General features: G+C 42.3%; 1 protein-coding gene across 3 annotated transcripts in view; it reads right to left on the minus strand.

The window, feature by feature from the left end:
- Nucleotides 1-18,535, minus strand: part of ppp3cb (protein phosphatase 3, catalytic subunit, beta isozyme) — a 32,706-nt gene that overhangs the window by 8,478 nt on the left and 5,693 nt on the right. For all 3 annotated transcript variants that reach the window (XM_056382094.1, XM_056382092.1, XM_056382093.1), the window contains exons 2-9: nucleotides 11,524-11,724; nucleotides 8,794-8,918; nucleotides 6,938-7,049; nucleotides 4,632-4,777; nucleotides 3,197-3,336; nucleotides 1,856-1,933; nucleotides 693-787; nucleotides 253-378 (exon numbers count right to left, since the gene is read on the minus strand). In XM_056382094.1, coding sequence (XP_056238069.1) covers nucleotides 253-378; nucleotides 693-787; nucleotides 1,856-1,933; nucleotides 3,197-3,336; nucleotides 4,632-4,777; nucleotides 6,938-7,049; nucleotides 8,794-8,918; nucleotides 11,524-11,724 — 1,023 coding nt within the window. The remainder of the gene's footprint in view (nucleotides 1-252; nucleotides 379-692; nucleotides 788-1,855; nucleotides 1,934-3,196; nucleotides 3,337-4,631; nucleotides 4,778-6,937; nucleotides 7,050-8,793; nucleotides 8,919-11,523; nucleotides 11,725-18,535) is intronic.

Below are 18,535 nucleotides of genomic sequence, written 5' to 3' on the forward strand. Positions count from 1 at the left end.
TGTGTGTGTGTGTGTGTATGTGTGTGTGTGTGTGCGTGAGTGTTTGTGTGTGTGAGTGTGTGTGTGTTTGTGTGTGTGTGAGTGTGCGTGTTTGTGTGTGTGAGTGTGTGTGTGTTTGTGTGTGTGTGAGTGTGCGTGTGTTTGTGTGTGTGTGAGTGTGCGTGTGTGTGTGTGAGTGTGCGTGTGTGTGTGTGTGTGTGTGTGTGTGTGTGTGTGTGTGTGTGTGTGTGTGTGTGTGTGTGCGTGTGGTACCCTTTTCTCCCACAAAAGGCAGTGACCAGGTGAAGACATCCATGAAGTTGGGCAGCCAGTAGGGATGAGGAGAACAGTTGAACTGACGGATGTTCATCACGTTGTTCTCATACTTCAACACCGCCGCTGGACACACAAACACAAACACACACATACAGATATTAGTCTTTTCCACTTTGGTTATACAGTAGACAGTAATGTTCCCTAAATACTAACCATCATATATCACGTTGCTCCTAATGTTACACTAAGAGGAAGTTACGTCATGGATGTTTTAAGTCAGACTTGGATAAAGAATAACATGCTGTTCAGGTTAAAATAATTGCACAGAAATGCTCACACATCAGCTTTTTGTGTACGTACACCTTTAAGTGTGTGTGTTTGTATGTGTGTGTGTGTGTGTGTGTGTGTGTGTGTGCGTGTGTGCGTGTGTGTCAGACCTTTGTTATTGTAGACATCCAGGTAGTTTGGAGCAGAGAAGATGGTGATGAGGGAGGGGAAACCTGTAGTCTGACTCTTCCTGTACATGCGGTACCTAAGGAAAGACAGAGACAAACAAACCGCCCACGTTATAGCTATTCAAATCAAACACCACACTGTGGATGAAAACTAAGGATTTGCTTCAGAGGTCTTTAAACCAGACAGGGACTGGCTGAAGGTGAGACAGCCACGCATTTAAAAACAAATGAAGCAGGAACAGAATCCCCTGCATGGCTGGGAAAATCTGTGTGGGCAACATGGCAGGGAAAGTAAACTTAACATTGAGCACTACAAATCCCTGGTGTTTGAAAGAAGCTGTTAGCACAAACTGAACATTTTGATTTTTAGCACAGATCTAATGACTTGTCACAATGTCACAATAAAAACAAGGCTGTCTCCTGTATGCAAAGAACCTACTGAGATTAGACATGAGGATAAACACAAGCGCTCATAATTCATTTGTAGCAACAAACAAAGCACAAGAGCAGCTTCTACTCGCTGGGTCCCCTGAGATGAAATAATTACAAAACTCATCAGTAATCAAGACTTTCAGGTACTGAAGCTTATGTATCCTACTGAAATGATCTGTGTCTTTTGACTAGCCATTGCTGAGTGCACCAAGACCCATGGACGATTACCCAGACTACCCTGCTGCATGACAGACAAAATGCTGTTAATGGGTTCACCAAACAGCACAACTCAGAATAGCACTGCCTTAATTGCGGCATTATATTTAGAGGATTTTCACTGAGATAACAGATGTCGGTAATGGATTTGTGGCTCAGAAAATTATATTTTGCCCCCACTATTTTATTTAGACTAGTAGTGCAAACCTGACATGGCTCTTTGTCTGACCATGCTGTTTCCAAGACGTGAGTTAGTCAACCTGAATTTTGTTCAGGCTAGTTGGTGCGCTCAGTCAGACAAACTCTAACAATGCTAATAACACAGTTTAACGGCGACAGAGGGAAAATTGTGGAACCTCTTTCCCCTTAATGTGCCAACTCCCTGACAAAGAAAAATAACAGCTTGGCACATGAAATGTCAAGGTAAGCCATTAAATTAAATGGTGCTCCCTTTTAAGCCGAGAGAAGGACTGAGCTGCGACAGTCAGTCAGCTTACCCAGCATCCTGTGCTTCATGCGCTCTGATGATTGACAGCAGGTTGTTGGTCTGTAGGAACTCGCACACTGCCGGGTAACTGGGGACAGAAAGAGACACACAGAGAGTAAGACTGCAAGTAAATGCATCTGAAATTGGGCAATGGAAAACCATCCAGGGGAAGAAATATCCAAAAAGATCCAGTAAGAACCACTTTACACAACAAATATGTAATTTGTTATTATATCAAGACTGTTGTAAACCACAAAACAGATGGAAGTATTTAAAGTCTAGCGGTGGGAAATGAGTAGGCCTCTTGTTTTCTAATGTCCTGTCTGACTGGGACCAGCAGGGGTCGTCAGTGAGTACAGGCAGGCCTGAGCAGAGCTTATGGCTGCCTCAGTGCCGTGGGGGCCGAGTATACACTAGTTGGCTGATTGATGCTGTTTCTGCTAAACATAGAAAATCACAGTGCTCTCCAAAGATAACATGTCATATCACCAACTTTGAGGAACCCAAGTAGGACCGCACCGATGCTCCATCTGTCTTTCAACTTCAGCTCCTTGTCTTTACCTTCCTCCATTTTTATTTTTTTCAATTCCAGCTTTCATCTTCTACCCCACCACCACCATCCTCCCCCTATGTTGCTCTCCCTCTTTCTCTCACTGTATCTTAATATCACTCAGTATCTGGCAGGAGTAGCCAGTCGTCATAGCAACAGAACCGTGCAGTCTCCCTGGGGATTGTGGGATATCGTTTCATGCTGAAACGGAACTGTGTGTATGTGTTTGTGAATGTGCTGTGTTAGTGCTCGTACACTCAGTGTGTGTGTGTGTGTGTGTGTGTGTGTGTGTGAACTGGCCAAGATTTGGTGTCTCTTGTACAAATCCCAGTGATTGTTGTTGGACCGTGGATGTGGTGTAACCAAGCAGGGAGCATCTCTCTTCTCAGCACCAACATCCCAAACCAATAGCCTGAAGTCCACCTAAAACTTATTAGATTCCTGAGTTGTAAATGAAAGCCACAGCTCACTAACACTGGGCCTTCACAAGGCACCCAGATCATTAAAACACACTGAATGAGCCCTAGGAACATGTTTGAGAGAAGCAATCTTATATCTGGCTGCATGTTTAAGATGGTAACTTTAAACAATGTTGTATTTTTTATATCTGAATATTGCATTCAGTCGGGCTTGTTTGGACATCAGGTTAGTTCATATTTCTGAGCTTCATAGGTGCAGGGATCTATTGCGATATTAAGTTCAAGCTGATTTTCATCTAAAATAAGCTGTCAGGACTCTTATGTAATATTTCCTTTTGTTGGTGTGATCATGGACCTTGTGAGGAGTAATTTTGTCCTGTACCTGTAGAAATAGGAGCAGCCTCTAACTGTGTTGTGCCCAAAGTACTCCTGGGTCTTCTCGTTGCCAAAGTCTTCAAGGGGGTCTGCCCACAACAGGTCGCACATGGGCCCAAACGCTGGGGGCTCCTTGAACCGGTCCAACTAGGACATAAGATGCACACACACAAATGCACACAAAGAAACACACAAAATATAAGCTTACACAAACACAATTGTACACATAAATACCAGCACACACATAAAAGTATGTAGAAACAAAATGTATAAAAAAACAGTACACAAAATGTTCAGTCATATTAACCACACACGTAGGCATAAACACATATAGTATAAATCAGAGCAGAAAGAAAAGCAAACACATAGCGCACACAAACACATACTGTCAGAGCAGAGCATCTCCATGGCAACCCTCACCACACAGGAGGGGGAAGATGTCACACCGGCAGATTCACCATGGAAACACTGCCATTAGATGAGGAAGTGTGTGTTCTCATGTCTCTGTGTTCATGCGTGTGCCTTTGTATTCTGTATTACTGTGAACTGTATACGTACAGCGCGTTGTGTGTGGGTCTCTTTCACTGGTGTGTTTTCTGGTTTCTTAGGAATTCTCTGCATTTACACTGAAGCCTGGTGTAAAGGCATACATATAAGTTGTGTTTGTGTCTGTGTCCTTTCAACTGTCATGTCCATTCTAACTTCTTCTTTAAGAAACTAAACTTTACTTTCTTACTTACAGTCCCTACTTCATATGAAATAAATGTATCTCTGTTTGGAGATGTCTGTCTGTCCTTCTGCTTTTAATATTTATATTAATAAACAATCAAAAAATGTACAATGTAATAGACATTGATTGTGAGCTCCCCTACAACATATTACATGAACTCCACTAGAGTCGAATGTTGAAATAGCGGTTGCTACTCTGCTAAGCACTGCTAACTCCTGCTAATCTTAGCAGGTGTTTAGTTTTCTTCTCCATTGTGGATTTAACTGCTGTGTCATTTAGTTATTTGCAATGACAAGCTCAATTAACAAGATATTAGTTAATCAAAATCTAGATTTTTCTTTTAAAAGAAGGTAAAAATCAATAAGCGAATTTAGTTTCAGCTTTAGCTAAACCTAGCTATGACTGTCTGATCAGGTATTCACATCAACGTAGCTCTCTTGCTTTAGCTGATCATTGGCTTTTGGTCCATGACAGTAAGTGCAGTAAGTGTGATGGCAGCTTATGGATAACTAACCCAGAGTGTAGTTACTGTGGTTTGGTTTTCAGCTCTGTCACAATATTTTTATATAATAACACAGATGTCAAAAAGTCAGTTCAGGTCTTTAGTCAATTTTGACCAAGTATGTATTCAGTATATAACTACTGCAATATGCCTAAGTAGGGCGGTATTGTTAGTTTAAACTTGCATGTGAGTGTATGTGTCTTATTGTACCTTTTTGATGTCGTCCAGCGTGTGGATCTCTGGTGAAAGTCCCCCATGCACACACAGGAACTGCTGGTTCATCAGGGCTGCCAGGGGCAGGCAATCAAACGCCTCCATGCAGGAATCATACACCTGCTCCGAGTACTTGATCTTACCTGGAGGTGGATGGAGGGGCGGAGAGATATTTCAGGACTTGAGACAAAAGGAGCACCTGGGTGTGCTCTGACATGCTTTGAACAGCCACCATCCCCACACATTTACAGTCAGTCCCATTTGGAGTGTGACTGTTACATATCACACACAAACACACTGCAACAAGACATGCAGAGAACAAACAAACATGAAGCCTTTACACAGACAGATCTGAAGAACTTAGCCATCTATAGGCCTCATACAGACTTGTTTGGTTCCTCTAAAAACATACTTTAGTTCACCTGAGTATAAATGCATGAACCAGTAGGATTTTCACATTACATGTTATTGATTTATGCGACCATCTCTAGCACTCCTGTATGACCTGTTTCTCTCCTCTCTAATGATTTAGAAATGCCACTTCTCAGACAAGAAACATATGATGATGGAAAAAAGCAGCACATTATTACAGGTAACATATGGATGCAAAGACTCCAATTCTGTTTTCAGTGAACAAAATCTGACCCAAATATGAGCAGCATGAAGCAGCGTAGAGGCTTCACTGTAAGGCTGAATTTTTTGCTTTGAGAAAAACTCCTTTGATTTGGCAGCGATATCAACAAAGACATCCAACACGCAGCATCTTTAAGGACATTTCACACATGGGCGTAACAATACATCTGACACAAAACAATATCACAGGATTAAAATAGCTGAATAGATAGGAGGAGAGAGATAGAAGAAGAACAAGAGAGAGAGATAGAGAGAGAGAGAGACAAGGATGGATTTTGGATGACAGTGAGCAGTGAGGAAAGGAAAGGAGAATGATCATTTCATAAAGAGAGAAGGAGTGAGATTGATAGGAGGAGACAGGAGAAGGAGGAGAGGTTAAGAGCGGTGAGAGGGAGAGAGGAAGAAGAGGGGTGGGAAGGAGAAGGGAGAGTGTGAGGACATGAGAACGACATGTACACAAATCAAAGCCAGAATCGAGGAGTACCAGCTTACAGTAGCTAGCGTCTGTGTGTGTGTGTGTGTGTGTGTGTGTGTGTGTGTGTGTGTGTGTGTGATAGCAAGGAGTGTGTTTGTCAACCTCTCCATCTGCCTTGTGTCGAGCAAGAGCTCATTATTGCTAGTCCACCAGTTGTCAGCTCCTTACACACACACACACACACACACACACACACTCACACACACACTCAAACATTCATGAAGACTCCCTTGCACACACATGCAGTCAGTCATAGCACATGCACTTGTCTTGCACACACTTGTGGTACACACACACATACATACACACACACACACACACACATACACACACACACACACACACACACACACACACACACATACACACACACACACACACACACACATACACATACACACAGCAGATGGTAATTGAGGGCGACCACTATTTGCCACGAGCACCAGGGGAAATTAGCTTCCTCGTCCCTTGGCCAATCAGACACAGAGGAGTAAGTCCCTGAACCAATCATTAAGGGCCAAATTAATTTGCTGCTAATCACCCACTCTCGGACAGGACGGCGAGGAGATAGTCAGAGAGACAGAGAGAGAGACTGGGGGAGGGAGGAAGAGGTGGAAGATGATGGAGAGGAAGAGAAGTAGGATGGGAGCGTGGGAACGGAGGGAGGATTCAACCTGCCAGCAACAGAAAAGGATGGGAGGAACCTTGAGGGGGAGGAAGTGAAGAAGAAAAGAGATGCTACAGAAAACACATAACTTCATAGCTGAGACAATCAGCCAATGTATCGATTAGTTGATTGAGAGAAGATTAATCTGTAACAACTGACTGTTCGTTAAACCCCTCTCCTGAGCAATGACTTATCCAATCAGAGCGTAACTAAGAACGGCCCACCAAGGTTTGAATTCCCCCACATGTTGAAGCAGTGTGCATGGGTCTGAAGCAACGGACCCAGCGTTACTTCCAAGACCAAATGGCATGTCATTGTGATGGATATTGTTATTAGTTTTTGACATTTAATCAATTCATAAAGAAGAAAATCATTAGTTGCAGCCATACTTTACTATATAACATCTTTAAGAGAAAGAACTGATAGCGTTAAAGAACAACAGAGATGTAAGTGGCGAGAGAGGGATTGACACAAAGTCAAATAGAGACGATGAAGGACATAACATTAGGAAACACAGGAGTCACTCACATTCTTGTTTGAAGGTGAAATATTCGGTCAGATGTCTACATTCATGGTTTCCCCGTAGAAGAAAAAGCGTCTTTGGGTAGAGGATTTTCAGTGACCACAGGTACAACACACACTGAAGGTTCACCAGGGAGAATAAACGCTGGTTAGAGCAGCTCCAAGAAAAATACAACATTCAACCAAGAAAGAGGTACCTTTAGAAGCACAGTACATTTATAATGTATTAATTAAAGTAGTGCCAGCATTAATAACGTCTTGTAACAAATTAAGATAATGACATATTTACTGTGCACAGTCGTATGCTGTAAATAAATGTATTGTCTTAAGCTTAAAGGACTGGTTTCAGGAGGTAAGGTCAGGTCATGCCAGCATGGTAGGAAGATGTTTTACCATTGGACAGAGCCAGGCTAGCTGTTTGTGAGCTAATAGAAAATCCCAACTTGCTGTTTTTATGCTTGAGTGTTTCTGCAGATTAAATATGTTAATTAGTGTTTTAAATGCTTGTTTTACTTTGGAGGGAGCCTGAGCTTGCTCATTTCCCCTGTCTTCATGCTAAGTTAATCTAACTCTCCTCTGGCTGTAGCTTCATTTTAACCAGACACACGCGAGACTTTTCTCATTTAACTTTCCCAAAATGCTAAACCATTCCTTTAAAGCACACACTACAGAGAAAACAACTTTTGCTTCAACACATCATTGCTATTAAGTAATTGTGTGAGGCAGAGTTGGAGTCATTTCACTCTCAGTTCCCCTCATTAAATTCAAACTGGAAATTCACAGTGACACAGAGAATCACGATGGAGCCGTTACTAGGAATTCCTTCTATGAATGAACCACCCACTGCCCAAATAAATTGAGCTGGAAGAAAATTGATTTGTATTCCAATCTAAAGATAGACATAAACAGGATTCTGACAATAATCATCCCAAATCAGATCGCACTGATTAAGTTAACAGGAAAAAAAATTAATTGAAAACTGTGTCTGTGTCCTTTTCAAATTTAACATCATCCAGTGTGTTTTCACTGTTATCACTTTGTTAACCCTACAAATGGCTCAGGGAGTGTTCTCTCACCTTCATCATCCCTGCGCTACATTAAGTCTCCTGTCTGTGCGCCCTTGAAGTGTGTAAGGAAGGTGGCCTAAATATGGCTCCCTCTGCTCCAAACTCACTCCATGTCAGTGACACGTCCCTTATGCCACGGTGGCTCCACGAGCTAAGACATTCACCCTGTGCTTCTATATTATAGATTCAAGTCTCTCACTGTCGATCTGTGGTGCTTTTCTGCCAGACAAAGTGATCACAAAAGTACTTTATTGCACTCGAGTCCAAAGAATCAAATGTCCAAACAGCCCTCTGGATAGTACACTATCTCCTCTCAGCTTTCATACATATTTCAGTAAGCAGCATATTCTTGTTACTGGCTACAGACCTTGAATCTTTCTCCGTCTGTAATGTCCTATTGGAAAGCACAGGCTACTAACACTGAATAGTGCCTGAAAGCTGACCTCAATAATGAGGCTCCCTGTCCATGAATTTTAAATTACATCACCTCTCTACATGTACATTGAGACACACATCGTGGTGTGTCAGTGCTAATCTTAAGTACCATTTGTACATTTATAATATATTAAATACAGCACAGCACAGTAACTGTACACCTCAGTAGTGAAATAAATCTCACCCATGGAAAGTACATAATAGACTTCAAGGCAAAAGACACTAATACACAATGTGTGCTCACTGTATACTAATACAATGAGCTTGCAATATGTTTGTGTGAATGCACTCCCATTAAAATGGAGACATGTTCAGGTATTTGTTACAATGAAGGATGTGATCAAGTGTCTTCGTCCTCACCTCGATACTGAAGTAGCCCCTGTCCACATAGTCCCCTAGGAAGAGGTAGCGTGTGTTGGCGGGCGAACCTCCCACTTCGAACAACTTCATCAGGTCGAAGAACTGGCCGTGGATATCGCCACACACTGTGGAAACACAGTCACACGGCAGCGTTACAGTCATGACCACTACAGTTCTCAGCTGCCACATGTTAAGTTTCCACAACTCAGTTAACAAATGTGGGCCTGTCTTTGCCTCAGTGGCTCCATATGGCCTGATTTGCATCTGCAGAGGTATATGTGTCCTGTGAGCTGATCCAGAGACATCACTCATCTGCCTGATGGAAAACAACAGAATATAAATGATAAAACAGAATCCAGTTTGATCATTTTTAAAGCCTCTGTTTAAGAAAATGAATCGATAGCCAATTAGTCATTTGAGTCAATTTTCAAAAAAACAAACAAAAAAAACCAATTGCAGACACTTTGTAGAAAAAGTGATTAATTGATTAATTAAGAAAAATAATCAGCAAACGAACTGATATTGAAATAAACATTATTTGTAACCCTAATGCTTTTACAGTATTTCCTGTTGTGCTACAGCGCCTGCAGTTTCAGCGTAATAGCACCACTTCTGCACTATTTGAAATTCTTTTCTGAATCATGATAAAATGTAAATCGCTTGATTAAAGCCTCAGAAGGTCTGACTCTGTACAGACTTTTCTGATTCTCTTGGCTGTGTTTCCCACAATTTTTCCACGGATTTGTTCCAAGCGACATCCAGGAATATTGGATCTAATTCAGATCAGGCTTCACATGCTGCACACTTTATGTTTTTGAAAGACCTCAGGACTGTGTCTGTCTGTGTGATCTGCCAGAATACATCTTCCTATCCGCCTCCCTCACCATCTGTCTGGCCTCTCCTTTCACTTTTAGTTGATGTCATAGTTCCCCCTCTGCAGCCATTTTACGATGGCCATTTTGCATCTGTCTGGCTGGCTACGTCTGTCTGTCTCTCCATCTGCTTGCCATGTTAATGTCTGTTTTTGTGTCTGCTCCTAAGCATTCGCCTTAATTTGAACTGGGAATTGGGAATGCAAAACGGCATGAGTGAAATTGAGCTGTACCTGTCTGCCTCCTCAGACCTGTCTCAGTATTCTCCCAGAAGCCTTCATGTGACACCTCTAAAAGCCTGTCAGTTCAGATTTTAGCCATCCACCTGCCTGTCTGTTCACTAGTTGGTCTATCTTAGAGCATCTCCAGAGAGAGTGCATCAGAGTGCTAAACTGTTTCCTGAACATCTCCTCAACATTACATTTGCTTAAAGCCCTCGGTACAAGAATCTGCACTAATTCTCTGTAGCTCACTATGTGACATCTATGGGCTATTTCCAATCACAGCTAACTCCGACAAGAAATCCTCTCAAGTGGGTGTTTCTGGGTCAGAACCTGTAAAAGTGGAGAAACTTGGAAACAATGATCAATATGCTGCTCCTTGGGAACGAGCAGGTTTGAGAACCTCTGCATTGAGCTGCTTATGATCGACTGTCTCTCCATCTGCCTGTCTCTCTGTCCTCGTCCCCGGGGATCTGTACCTGTGAAAGCTGAGCGATGTTCCTATACTGCGTGGGCTCGACAGCCCACACAGATTTATCTCACCGCTTGCATTTGCATAAATGCACATACACATTCGTGCAGAGATACACAGGTACATTAACTAAGCAGTGTCAATAGGTTGAGAGTGTCTGGGTCTGCCTGCCCGCTTGTCTGTCTTCTCTGTCATCGTCTCAGAAACTCGTTTTACATTTTGTTCTCCATCGATCTCAATCTCCTCCTCCCCTCCACATACTCCTTGGTTCATACCATTTCCCTGGCAAGGGAATACATGCAGATATTACCAAAGCCGGCGCCCGCTATTGTGAGGAACATAAGTGCCAACTGGTTCTCTCAGTGAAGTGCGACCAAATAACAGCAGATACGTATGGCAGATTAATGAATCAACGAATGGAACCTGATTAATACATAATTATTCATCTTTCTGCCTTTTGCTCTGCAGCTCCATTTCTCGATCTCTCTGTTTGACTGTTGTTATCCGTGCCCTCGCTGTGTAAGTGTGTGATCTATTGTCACTCATTCATGTGTATAAACACACACCCCACATGCCCCAATGGGAGATTTGCAAACAAGGAATGGAATATTAAGGAATATTTCAACATTTTGGGAAATGCCCTCCTTTGTTGTCTTGCTTGAGTTTCCATGAGAAGATCAAGCTAAAGCCAGCAGCTGACCGGCCTCTCAACACAAGCAAAGCTCACTTATTGACATAGTATGTGTGGTTTGTTTGAATCGTACAAATCTAAAGTGTAAAAACAAAGATTCACTATTTATAGTGAATATTCCTTGGTTAGAAGTAGAGACTTCAGGAAGTTACTACTCCCAACCAATTAATAGTCTGGCACATAGGCAGAGTGATGTTTCTATACTGGTTTTTGTACTAGCTAGCTCTTTCCAGTCTTTGTACTAAGCTAAGCTATCTGGCTGCTGGTTGAAGAGTAATATTTACCATACAGACGAGTGTTATCAGTCTTCTCACCTAACTCTTAGCAAGAGAGCAAATATGCATATTTCCCAAAATGTCAAACTATTCTTTCCTTCCTACTATTTTCTATTTCCTACTAACTATCCTGTAATTGGTCACTAAACTACAGACTTATTTACACTCAGTACTCGCGTGTTTCATCACTATACCATACCCGTGACTGGTGCCTCAATGTCCAACATAGTGCGCTCCTGGCGCAGGATGGCGGCACCCTCATCGATGATGCGCAGGGCCACGGCCTCCTCCAGCCGGCCCTCCTTGGTGAGATGAGCTTTAAGCAGGTCAACCCGCGGCCGGCCCTCGGCGTCAAACACCTCCTTCATGGTCAGCCGGTGGGCCAGGGGGAAGGGGACCGCTGGAGAAGGACGTTGGGGTGATGGAGAGGACAGGCAGGAGATGGAAGTGAGAAGAAAGTGCAGTGAGAAATGGATCAGTGATGGAGGCAGGAAGAGAGATAAATAATAGCAGATATTTGAGATGAAGAAACGGGAGGAGAGTTTAAATTAGTGGATATATGGATGATGAGGAGGTAGAGAGGAGGGAGAGAGGGAGAGAAGTTGATGCAGGAAAAAAGGAGAAGTATATTTATTATAATGCAGAACATGATTTATTGACATTTCCTGTATTCTTCAACAAGCTTGCACCACAAACATCAGAAGCTGTTAATCTTCACCATTATCCTGATCACACCTCTGCTGAAGGCTGAGTGCATGTGTGTGAGTAGTGTGTGTGTGAGTAGTGTTTGTGTGCATGTGTTGTGGAGGCCTTGACGTGTTGTATTGAAGCAGGGGCTGCCAGAGTTATCAGGGCTGCCTGCCTCTGTTCTGCAGTAATGTCTCTCTGCCTCTCTGCCTCTGTTCTGCAGTAATGTCTTTCTTACATAATGAAGGCCCCCAGGGCGCTGCTGGAGAGGGGGGCTGACTGACGACGGGGGTGATACAGCAAGAGCGCACAGCTGCACGTGAGGAGTCACATACACACATACGAAGACACACTGGACAAAGCGTAGACACGCACATGAGTGTTCTTAACAAACAGGCACAAACTCAAAAGGCAGAGGCGCTGGGGCGCATGCGCACATCATGTATGGCACAATGGCGTTAACATGCATGAACGCATGTGTGTGAGACTACAGTGGCACACACACACACACACACACACACATACAAGCTCATAAAAGGTATTGTTATGCAGGATCCACAGAGCCTGTTGGAGCCCCACCAGTGCTAACACAGATAATGGCCTAGATCACACACTAAAAACTAGGCCTGGCTCTCTCTCTCTCTCTCTCTCTCTCTCTCTCTCTCTCTCTCTCTCTCTCTCTCTCTCTCTCTCTCTCTCTCTCTCTCTCTCTCTCTCTCTCTCTCTCTCTCTCTCTCTCTCTCACGTTCTCACTCTCTCTTGCTGCGTCTCTCTCTTCCTGTCACTGGAACAGGCCACAGTCTTTGCTTTCACACTGATGTCCATCATTACGCTTTAATGTGATACTCACATTTTATTTCCGTTTTTAGAGTAAAAGTAGCTCAACAACCACATGGAACCGGATTGCACGGTTTTATATAATCACCACTGAAACATCAGAACCATTTAGCCAGTCGTGCAAAATGAGCTGTCGGGGGGGAAACAATAAACGCTGGACAAATCGTTTACAATCTACCTACAGTACTTCAAGACTTAATGTGTCATTACGAGGATTTTCAAATACATCTATATGAAGATGGCTTCTGACAAATCATAAGGTTACTGTATGTATCTCGCATGGAAAAAAGGGGCGGTTTGCATGAACCTTTTTGCCCTCGATCAAACCAAAAACCAGAAAGCTCGAACAAATGCATGACACCCCAAGAAAGAAACATCTCAGATTACCCTAAGCCTTCTGGCACACACAAAGACACACCTGAATACATAGTTGGACCCTAAAGTATCTAATGGAGCCTACCACACCCCGAGACACTTCTACGCACCTGAAGACTGAACCCAACACATGAGAACACCCTGACACATCCCAGGACACCACGAGCTGCCAAGCTGCAGGGTCTGTTTTCCATCTATTGAGAACAGTGGTTCTACATGTTAAAACCAGTTTTGGTTTTCAGGTTAGGACTGATTAATATTTTAAAAGGTTTGTGCACCCCAGGCTGTCAGAGAACATAAGCCAGAGAAAGAATTACTCATGCATGTTGGTATTTGTGTGACTTCATATTTCTTTATAAGAGAAAACAACAGGGCCCAGTCAGTATGTGGCCTCCTCCTTCATCGTACTGTAATGTACTGTCCTGTACTGTCCTGTACTCCTCTATTGCACAACACTGTGCTGTACTGTGCTACAAACTGTAATGATGCTGGTGCGTGTCATAAAAGCCTGCATGTGTATTAGCTCTCCTTTGAAGCTTGCACATACATATAGCTGAACTTAATGTAGATACTGTATGCATATAGTTGTGGTGTGAGGTAAAGCTGAGGCTTCCAGAGTGTGTGAAAGAGAGAGAGGGAGAGAGAGAGAGAAGGGGAGAGGCGAGAAGGAAGGAGTGTGAAACTCGTAAATTGTGAGAGCAGTGTGAAAGTAGGGCAGGTATGAGAGAGTGGAGAGCAGCAGAGACACAGAGCTCGGGGAAAGGAACTATACTTGGGAAAACTATACTTGGCAGTGAGGGAATAGAGAGAGGGGAGGTTCAGTACCAAGAAGGTCTTTTGCACCTGACGACTGACCATTTGTCGAGCATGCAATTCCAGAGGAACCCTGCTGGATTTCACACAAAGTTGAGAGGTTCAAGCACGAATGAAAAGGCCGAAGACTGAAAGCTGTCTGCTGTTTGGAGCTGTAGATAATGAAGGAACCATGTCTGAATTTAATATTGTAATTTTTTTTTAATTCTGAGAAGAATTTGTGAAACATGAAACTTTTTCTTCCTCAAGTCAGTTAGTTTGTTAGCAAAAATAAGAATTTTCTTTCCTAATAATGAATGACTCGCTGCATTATGCATCAGAATTTGTTGGCCCGGAGCTCACCATTAATGCAGCAGAAATGCATTTACACTTCATACACACTTATAATTTGCAGTATGTATTGACTGATCACATCACGTTTACTAGTTTTGGGGCCTGGTTCATGTATTTATCTTATTTATCGGTCTTGTTGGACTGGATTTGCTGTAACAGAAGATAGACAAAAAGATAATAAAATGGACAAAGCAAAAAATGACTTATTTCACAGTATGACATGGTAGCCATGGCAGCAGCTCTGTGCATCACCTTAGTTTAGTGACGATTTACTTATTAGCACTAAACAAAAAGTACCGCTGAGGCTGATGGGAATGTCATTAGTTTTGCAGGTATTTTTGAATCATGGACAAATTAAAGTTGTTGGACCTGTTGGAAGCGCAAGATGGAAAGTCAGTGGATCACCAGGGACATTAGGATTCATTCTCTCAGCACATGGGTATCTGCACCATATTTCATAGCAATCTGTCCAATAGTTGTCAAGACATTTCTCTCAGAACATAAAAACTACGGTGGCGTTACAGGAAAAGGGAGATGGGAACACCATATTCAATAGGATTCATCATCTAGGGACAAAGAATATCTGTATAGAACTTCTAGCCAATCCATCCAATAATTGCTGAGATATTTCAGTTTGGATCAAAGTACATACCTATAGCTGGTAGTGTGGACAAAAAGGACACACACTGATCTCATATAAACAGATGTGATCTTTTTGTTTTCTTTCTATGTTAATCAGGCTTTTGTATTCTGGTGTTCTCTTCCTAAAACCCTTTAAGAACAAGCAGTTTCTTGCACAAGCTTAGCAGAAAGTGAGAAAGAAAAATGTGGTATTTTAGGCAAACAAAACTAGAGCTCCTAATAAGCAGGAAGCAAAACAAAAAGTTTTGAAAAAGTGGGGCTTGGGGTTGAATTAAATTCACACTCCATTCAGTTCAGGCAAATATAAATAGTAACAGCAGTTCACTGCTATCTGCAGAGGTTACATTTTCAACATTTTTTTAATCACAAAGGACGTCAAGTTCAATTTCAATGGTTAAATTGAACTTGGTTTGACCTGCTTGACACACAAACATAAGAGATCATGACTTTATCACCTTATAAAGAAAGACTTTTCCAAGTGTGTATGAGAAAATTATGTTTGGGTTCCCAACAAAGGATCATTATGTTTCATAAGGACAAGAACAAACTCTGTACAAATTTTGTGCTTGAGCTTGTGCAGAACAAATTGCACTGACTGATGATTCAATACATTGAGTAGTTTCAAGTGGCACGGTGGAACAAGCCTACTTACAGTCGCTGTGTGAGACCTGAGATCTATCATAAGTCTGGGTTGTTTCTTTGGTGCACGGGGAAGCCACCTCATCCACCAAGCAGAGAAAATGTTTGGATCAGTTTTGATCATTTACTGTATGCTGAACAGGTAGTCATTGATTATCACTATAGCTATTAGTATTGCTATTTAAAATAGTCTTCTAATGTCTTTAATTTTATTCTATTCTTGTGTAAAGTTTCTAGTAACACCGTCAAAATCACCATGTAGCAGGAATCAGGCTTTCCTTTCCAACAGTCTCTTTAAGTGCAAAGGGCACAAACATAAGCACCACTTAACAGCTCTGCTGTCTTTCCACCACCATCTTTCCCAGCAGGAGAAATTCCCCCTGTAGCACTCAACCTTCATGCTTCTCCGGTGAGACTCTTCCTGATATTCTTGTTCAGTTTTTCTCTTCCAGAAAGAACCTTTACAAAACAAAATCTTGTATAACTTAGCCTGATGTTAGCAAACCAAAATTCAAACCAAGAGTTCAGAGGAAACTGTCTGGGGTGAGGTATAGTATTAAAGTATTCACCTCCTGTCAGAGATGTCAGAAATGACATTTTCAGTCAAGGTAATATGAGCAGGAACCTGCTAGTCTGATTCATAGAAACAAACTAGCACTAACACACAAAGGATGGCAGACCTTCCGGGTTTGAAACATCTCACAGTGGGTCATCCTATTAGACTGTAAGATAGTCGGCAACACACCTGAGCTAGCTAACGTAGGTATACACAGGTATTTAGCATGGTGATAGTAATAGCTGTCTGGCAGATAGAAGTGCTGTCTTCGTTGATGGACGAATAGAAATAATGACGTTCTATCTTAATATTCGGTGCAAAGATCACAAATAGTTCAAGACCCAAATTATCCAGCCACATACCCACCTGCCAGGAAGACCAGAGGGCAAATGTAATGGTAGCTAAGCTAACACTACACGCCATGAAAGAAATTTGTCAGCTGACCATGAGAGTTAATTCATAATTAGCAACAGAGAACACAGTCTACTGATAAAACCCAACCCCCATGGTTTGATGTAAAATATGGGATTAACTACAGTTCCCATCTCCTATTGTTCATATTGGAAGTAGGGAAGTGATATCAATAATATTAGTTTTAAAAAAGTAGTACCTCGACCCAGCTCTAAAAACGAACTAATAGCTAATAGCTAAAAGGCTACCTCTGGGCAAACTATTAACTATGAACATGGATATCTTTTACTAATTCACCCGTTCTGAGCAGCGTGATACTAATACTAGATAAAAGTGATTGTCAGAGTCAGTTCTATGTCATTTATATGTCAGCAATGGAAAATTCATTATTGAATTATATTATCCCTCAAGTTTTGGCAATATTGTTCACCTGCCATTCATACCAGTAAAGCGTACTAAACTTAATTGGAAAGCCAGACGTACAGTGAGCTCAGACCATAAACGCCACTCTTCTTGAGCAAAGTGATGGTGATGATGAATACACAGTGAGCTCCACTTTCTTGAGTGGAGGCAAGTGTTTTCATCCAGAACTGTCTTTTTCACTGAGTCAACCAATCACAAGATACATGGCACGCATGTGAGGTGAGATGGACCGAGTGGTGTAAGATGAGCAAAGGGATGAAAGCATTTTTAGCTTCTTCCTAATGTACTTTGTACTGTTTTTGTCTTCTGGCCCACTCTCCGTTGCTGAACTCCCCGGTGTGGAATTTATTAAGTGCCAAAGCTGCCAGCTCAGCCAAAAATCTCCACATCACAGGCAGTGAGGGGGAGCCTGAGAGAAAATCTATGACATAGCTTTCAACCAAATCTCCTTAATTTGTTTGGGCTGGCCTAATAGCCTAACTGGAGCAGAATCTGATCAGAATCATCTTGTTATTGTGTGCATCCTCCCTAATGGCTAAAGTTAATTATGGGAATATTTCATCAGTTTTAATATAACACAGGGACACCGTTCACAATCAGAGGGCTGCTGCGGGATGGAGGAAGTGACAGCGAGCGAGAACTGACAGATTGCAGAAATGACAGTAGAAGTCACCCATGATCCATCTGTCCTCATTTGTGTCTATCCTCCAAATGTTGCAAAATATGCCTAAATAGGGATAAAACAATGCAAACGTGCGCTTCTCCGTCAACTGGTTGTCAGATCGTCGAAGAGAAAATGAAATCATCTTCAGGACTGAGCAGTAATTCATGACGCAAAAATTGCACACACAGTAATTACAGAAGCATAATAGACAGCCTATATGTGCTATGCAAGCTGTGAATCAATTCATTACACTGCAATACTGTGCCTGTCCAGACTGTATCTGGCTGGTGTTCAATCCAGTGACATCGACCAGAACTGATGGCATGTCTGTATGTGTGTGTTTGTATGTTAGATGTGTTGCCCTCTACAGGACCTCATCTAAAGTGATTACACACACATCTCCTGAGATCAGTTCATCCCGCTGCCTGTTTCAGCAGCAATAAATGAAGGAGGGAGAAACTGATGGATGAAAGAATGAGAGCAACGAAGAGAGGGAGAGAGTAATAATTGGGGTGTATGTTCACATGCTTATTGTGCGTATATGTGTGTCTGTGTTCATCTACCATCTTTGACCCAGATCAGCTAACATAGTTCCACGGGTCTTTGAAGGTGGTGGAGGGGGGACAACTAAAGAGGCGTTTGAAGTCGCTCAATTAATGCACACTACACACATGAAGGACCATCTGTGTACACACACACACACACACACACACACACACACACACACACACACACAGAAACAACGGCCCATCCCCTAACAGCCTGTCCTCATTAGACAATCCCTTTCTCTCTCTCTATCTCTCTCTCTCTCTCTCTCTCTCTCTCTGGAGT

Source organism: Seriola aureovittata, chromosome 8 (genome assembly GCF_021018895.1).
Source record: "Seriola aureovittata isolate HTS-2021-v1 ecotype China chromosome 8, ASM2101889v1, whole genome shotgun sequence".
Lineage (NCBI taxonomy): Eukaryota > Metazoa > Chordata > Actinopteri > Carangiformes > Carangidae > Seriola > Seriola aureovittata.